Below are 4,893 nucleotides of genomic sequence, written 5' to 3' on the forward strand. Positions count from 1 at the left end.
TGGTGGTGGTGGTGGGAGGGAGGGGGGGGGGGGGCAGTTGCATCCAGCGACGGTGACGTGGCGAAGAGCAAAATCTCAGTGTGACACAATAGCAACGCGCAGAGGGGGTTCCGCGGCTCGCTGCCGAATGCCGTTGGAGAGGACAGGCGCACCGATGGAGCGTCAGAATATAAACCTTCTTTTGTGTGTGTGTTTCTTCTGCGTGTTGGCTCTCTATTATGTGCCGCCTATGACCTCGATCGTTTTTTTTTTGTTTTGTAATTTTTCCACTTCTCTCTCTCTCTCTCTGTGCAGAAGTCTGTTGCCATGTCTGTGGATTTTACTTCAAAGGCTGTGGATCTATTGAAGCGGGCCACCACGCTTGACGAGGCTAAGGAGTATGAGGAGGCCTACCGCTGGTACATGGATTCCATTGAAGTCTTTATGACAGCCATCAAGTACGAGAATAAAAATCCGACAAAGAAGGAGATGTTAAAGAATAAGGTGCGCCAGGTCATGGAGCGGGCAACGATGATAAAAGAGTACTTGGAGGAGTCCAAGGAAGGCAACAACAGTGGTACCGGAAGCGCGGGCAGCACGACGCAGAAGACGGCCTCTGCAAGCAAAAAGGCGAAAGAAGAAGAGGATGACAAACAACGCATGAAGAATGCACTGGGAAGCGCAATTTTGCGGGTGAAACCCAACGTGAAGTGGTCGGAGATTGCCGGTCTGGAAGCGGCAAAGGAGGCACTTAAAGAGGCAGTCATTCTCCCGGTTCGTTTTCCACAGCTCTTCATTGGCAATCGTAAGCCGTGGAAGGGAATTCTCATGTACGGCCCCCCTGGTACCGGCAAGTCGTTCCTTGCAAAGGCCGTGGCAACCGAGGCGGACGGCACTTTTTTGAGTGTCAGCAGCGCGGATCTGATGTCCCGCTGGTTAGGTGACTCGGAAAAGTTGGTAAGAAGCCTGTTTGAAATGGCCCGAGAAGCGTGGAAAACTGACGGGAAGCCGGCTATTATATTTATTGATGAAATTGATTCCATGTGTTCTACACGCTCAGATAATGAAAACGATGCCTTGCGTCGCATTAAAACCGAGTTTCTGGTACAGATGCAAGGTGTGGGTCACGAGGATGACGGAGTGCTGGTGTTAGGTGCCACCAACATCCCATGGTCGCTTGACAGTGCCGTCCGTCGTCGTTTTGAGCGTCGTATTTACATCCCACTTCCAGATCTTCAGGCGCGTTATCAGATGCTTAAAATTCACATTGGGAACACACCCCATACACTAACAGAGAAGGATTGGTACGAGTTGGCGCAGATGACGGATAAATACAGCGGCAGTGACATCAACATTGTTGTACGCAACGCCATGATGGAATGTATTAGGTCGGTGCAGGTGGCAACTCACTTCAAACGTGTGACGGGACCAGATGTGAAGGATCCTACACGGACGAGTAAGAATCGTCTGGTGCCGTGCTCCCCAGGGGACCCGGAAGGATTCATGATGACGGCGCAAGAGCTTACGGAACCGGAGTTGCTGATGCCGCTCCCAGTAACAATGCAGGACTTCCTCAGGCACTGCGTACTGCCCGCCCCTCTGTTTCGGATTCTGACATTACGCAACACATCAAATTCACGGAAGACTTTGGACAGGAGGGTTAGTAGCAGGCTGAAGAAAGAATGAAAAAAGAACGCGTGTTGTTTTTTTTTTCTACGTATATCTCTTTATTTCCTCCTTCGTCTTTCGTCGTTTTTTTTTCTTTTGCTGCTGCGCCGCTGGTAGGCGTCCTTTTTTGGTCGCTGGCTGTGCTACATTTCCAGAATAAGCAAACAACGGAAGGATGAGAGAGGAGGAATGAAGCAGGAGGAAACAACACAACACGAATGTGGCCGACTCCGGGGAGCTGCACATGCAGCTTCCGCCAACGGGCTGAGCACGCCCATTGTGTGTGTGTGTTTTTTTTCTTTGTTTCTTTCCTTTCCGGTTTGTGTTGCTTAGCGTTGCTGCGTCATAGCGTTGTCCCCACTGTTTCTCACGCCTGCAACACTTTAGAAACAACGAGGCGATCATAAATAACATAGGCAACAACAATAATAACAACAAAGGATACCGAATAAGTAAATGACGGAGAACCGACTTCGTGTCACAAGCACGCTTGTGCGTTCTCACCAGGCCCCCTTGAGCGTGGTCACCCAGGAGGACTTAAAGGTGACTCGCCTCCAGGGACGCAAGTACACGAACCCAAGCAAAAAACATGTGATGCGTGCGGAGTTCTCCGACAAGATCGATCACATCATGTACGACCCCCATCCAAAAGAAGGGGTATATTCTGAAGTCCCTATTTCCAAGAGCCCTCTTCTTTGTGAGCTTGCTGCACCGCGTCGGCGTATCCACTTCAATCCGTCCGAAACTGTTGTTGGCATTGTTACGTGCGGCGGTATTTGCCCTGGACTGAATGATGTGATTCGCTCATTGACTTTGACTGCTGTGAACGCGTACCGCGTGAAGCGTGTTATTGGTTTCCGTTTTGGTTACTGGGGCCTCTCGAAGGCGGGCGCCCATACCGCCATGGAGCTCTATCGCACTTCTGTTACAAGCATTCATCGCTACGGCGGAACAATTCTGGGCAGCAGCCGCGGTCCCCAAGACCCCAAGGATATGGTTGACACCCTGGAGCGTCTTGGTGTTAACATTCTCTTCACCGTGGGAGGTGATGGCACACAACGTGGTGCTTTAACGATTGCTGAAGAGGCCAAAAGGCGCGGTGCCAACATCGCCGTGTTTGGTGTTCCCAAGACCATTGACAATGACCTCAGCTTTTCACACCGCACATTTGGTTTTGAGACTGCGGTGGATAAGGCAGTGGAGGCTGTCCGCGCTGCGTACGCGGAAGCCATTTCTCTCAACTACGGTATTGGCATCGTGAAACTTATGGGTCGTGACAGTGGTTTTATTGCAGCTGAGGCGGCTGTGGCCAGTGCCCAGGCAAATATTTGCCTTGTTCCTGAGAATCCCATCCCCGAGGAGATTGTAATGAAGCTCATCCAGCGTCGCTTTGCGACCTCCCGCAGCTGCGTTATTATTGTGGCGGAGGGCTTTGGACAAGACTGGGTAACGGATGCTGGTGGCCATGATGCCTCAGGCAACAAGAAGCTTGCGAACATTGGTGTCATTCTGACGAAGCGGATTAAGGCATGGCTTGCGGCAAATGAAAAACGTTTTCCCAATGGTACGGTGAAGTACATCGATCCCTCCTACATGATTCGAGCTTGCCCACCCTCGGCAAATGACGCTCTCTTCTGCGCCACCCTTGCCACACTTGCGATGCACGAGGCAATGGCTGGTGCAACCAACTGCATTATTTCTATGCGTCACAACAACTATATTCTTGTGCCCATCAAGGTGGCCACTTCGGTTCGCCGTGTGTTGGATCTCCGTGGCCAGCTCTGGCGCCAAGTGCGCGAGATTACAGTTAGCCTGCGGGACAACGTGCGTGACTGCAAGATAACTGAGGTCCGACGTGAGCTGGAGGCGATCAGCTTGATTCGGGAGCGCCTGATCGAGGAACTTTCCAAGCTGTAATGCAGGCGTCTTTCAGTCTCAATGGGAACGGGGATCCTCAGCATTAAGTGAGGAAAAATGAGAGTTTTGTGAATGCATGACGGGAAGAAGTCGAGTGAGGTGCCGTGAAAAACACAAATAGTGGAAAAAAAGAGGGAAGTAAAAGAGGCCCGATACAAAAAAAGAAAAAAAAAACAAGAGCATGACACTCGGGTCGAAAACACAATAATAATTCTGTGCATGACAGGAGATTCATTATTAAAATAAAATAATAAAAAAACTCCGAGGAGGAGGCCTGTGACACGAATCTCCAAACAAGAAGGGACTGACTGAGGGAAAAGGAAGGACGCATACGATAAAAAAAAAAAACTCTAAGTGAGAGAAGAAGCGAAGAAGATGGCAAAGGGAAGCGAAGGATGCGTCACCGTTTTTTTTTTTAAGCTTGTTTTGTTCAGTTTCTTACTATTATCACTAGGATTATTATTATTATTTTTTTTTTTGTATTTTGCACTGATTGCATTGGGCCACTTTCTTTAGTGCTGCGACTGGGAGCGCAAAGGTGGTAGACAGCTCAATTTGTTCTCCCACGCCTATGCCAGGTACAACATGTTTGATAGCTCAACAGGAAACCTGCTTCCTTCTATGCGATGCCATTTTTTTTTCTTTTTTTTTGTGGCAACGCGGAGTCGTCGCACGAGGATTTGGAAAAAGAGACCGCGGTTTTGTATGCATTTTACACAGGGAGGGTGGCCAACAAATTGTTTTCCTAGGCGTATTCAACGCCTTCGTAATCGGGTCAGATGGCCTGGATGGTCAGAAAAGCAATGTCTATAATCAAGCAAATATAACTGATCAATGTTTTACTGTCTTTTTTTTCTTTTGTTTTTTGTTTTGTTTTTTTGTTGGAACTGATTGATGTGCGTTCGGTGTGACCCAATAGAAGCCTAACCAATTTATGAATGACTCTACAGGCACACTCTAGCGGTGACGACTGTTTCATTAGCAGTGTCTTTTTTATGTAGGAAGTGTTGTGAGTGGGAGTTGTTTTTCTGTATTTGTTTATTCACTTTTGCTTTCACGGTTTGTCTGTAGGGGTTGGTGACATGAACTTCATCACGGACAATGCCTTTGTTGTGGACGATGATGAAGAAGAGGCAGTAGCACGTGGATCTTCACCTTGTAGTCTCCACTGCGAGGAGGAGGAGGAGGGAACCGAGGAAGAGGCGGAGGAGGAGGAAGAAACCGAAGAAGAGGCGGAGGAAGAAGAAGAAACCGAAGAAGAGGCGGAGGAGGAGGAAGAAACCGAAGAAGAGGCGGAGGAGGAGGAAGAAACCGAGAAGAGGCGGAGGA

At 49.1% G+C, this 4,893-nt stretch overlaps 2 protein-coding genes across 2 annotated transcripts, besides 7 other annotated features; both read left to right on the forward strand.

Moving 5' to 3' along the window:
* Position 1: 1 nt before the first annotated feature.
* Positions 2-34: a sequence feature (G-rich).
* Positions 35-271: 237 nt separating this feature from the next.
* Positions 272-288: a microsatellite.
* An 18-nt stretch (positions 289-306) lies between these two features.
* On the forward strand, positions 307-1,665 carry TraAM80_08440 (vacuolar protein sorting-associated protein 4; the record flags this gene model as incomplete). The annotated part of the gene is made up of 1 exon (XM_029385191.1): positions 307-1,665. One exon carries the CDS (start codon positions 307-309, stop codon positions 1,663-1,665), a length of 1,359 nt encoding a protein of 452 aa, XP_029234990.1.
* A 273-nt stretch (positions 1,666-1,938) lies between these two features.
* Positions 1,939-1,963: a microsatellite.
* Positions 1,964-2,103: 140 nt separating this feature from the next.
* Positions 2,104-3,564, forward strand: TraAM80_08441 (ATP-dependent phosphofructokinase; the record flags this gene model as incomplete). The annotated part of the gene is made up of 1 exon (XM_029385192.1): positions 2,104-3,564. One exon carries the CDS (start codon positions 2,104-2,106, stop codon positions 3,562-3,564), a length of 1,461 nt encoding a protein of 486 aa, XP_029234991.1.
* Positions 3,565-3,999: 435 nt separating this feature from the next.
* Positions 4,000-4,043: a microsatellite.
* Positions 4,044-4,196: 153 nt separating this feature from the next.
* Positions 4,197-4,215: a microsatellite.
* Positions 4,216-4,411: 196 nt separating this feature from the next.
* Positions 4,412-4,447: a microsatellite.
* A 289-nt stretch (positions 4,448-4,736) lies between these two features.
* Positions 4,737-4,893: a sequence feature (GA-rich).

This window comes from Trypanosoma rangeli, assembly GCF_003719475.1.
Source record: "Trypanosoma rangeli strain AM80 chromosome Unknown Tra_15.4_contig_00415, whole genome shotgun sequence".
Lineage (NCBI taxonomy): Eukaryota > Euglenozoa > Kinetoplastea > Trypanosomatida > Trypanosomatidae > Trypanosoma > Trypanosoma rangeli.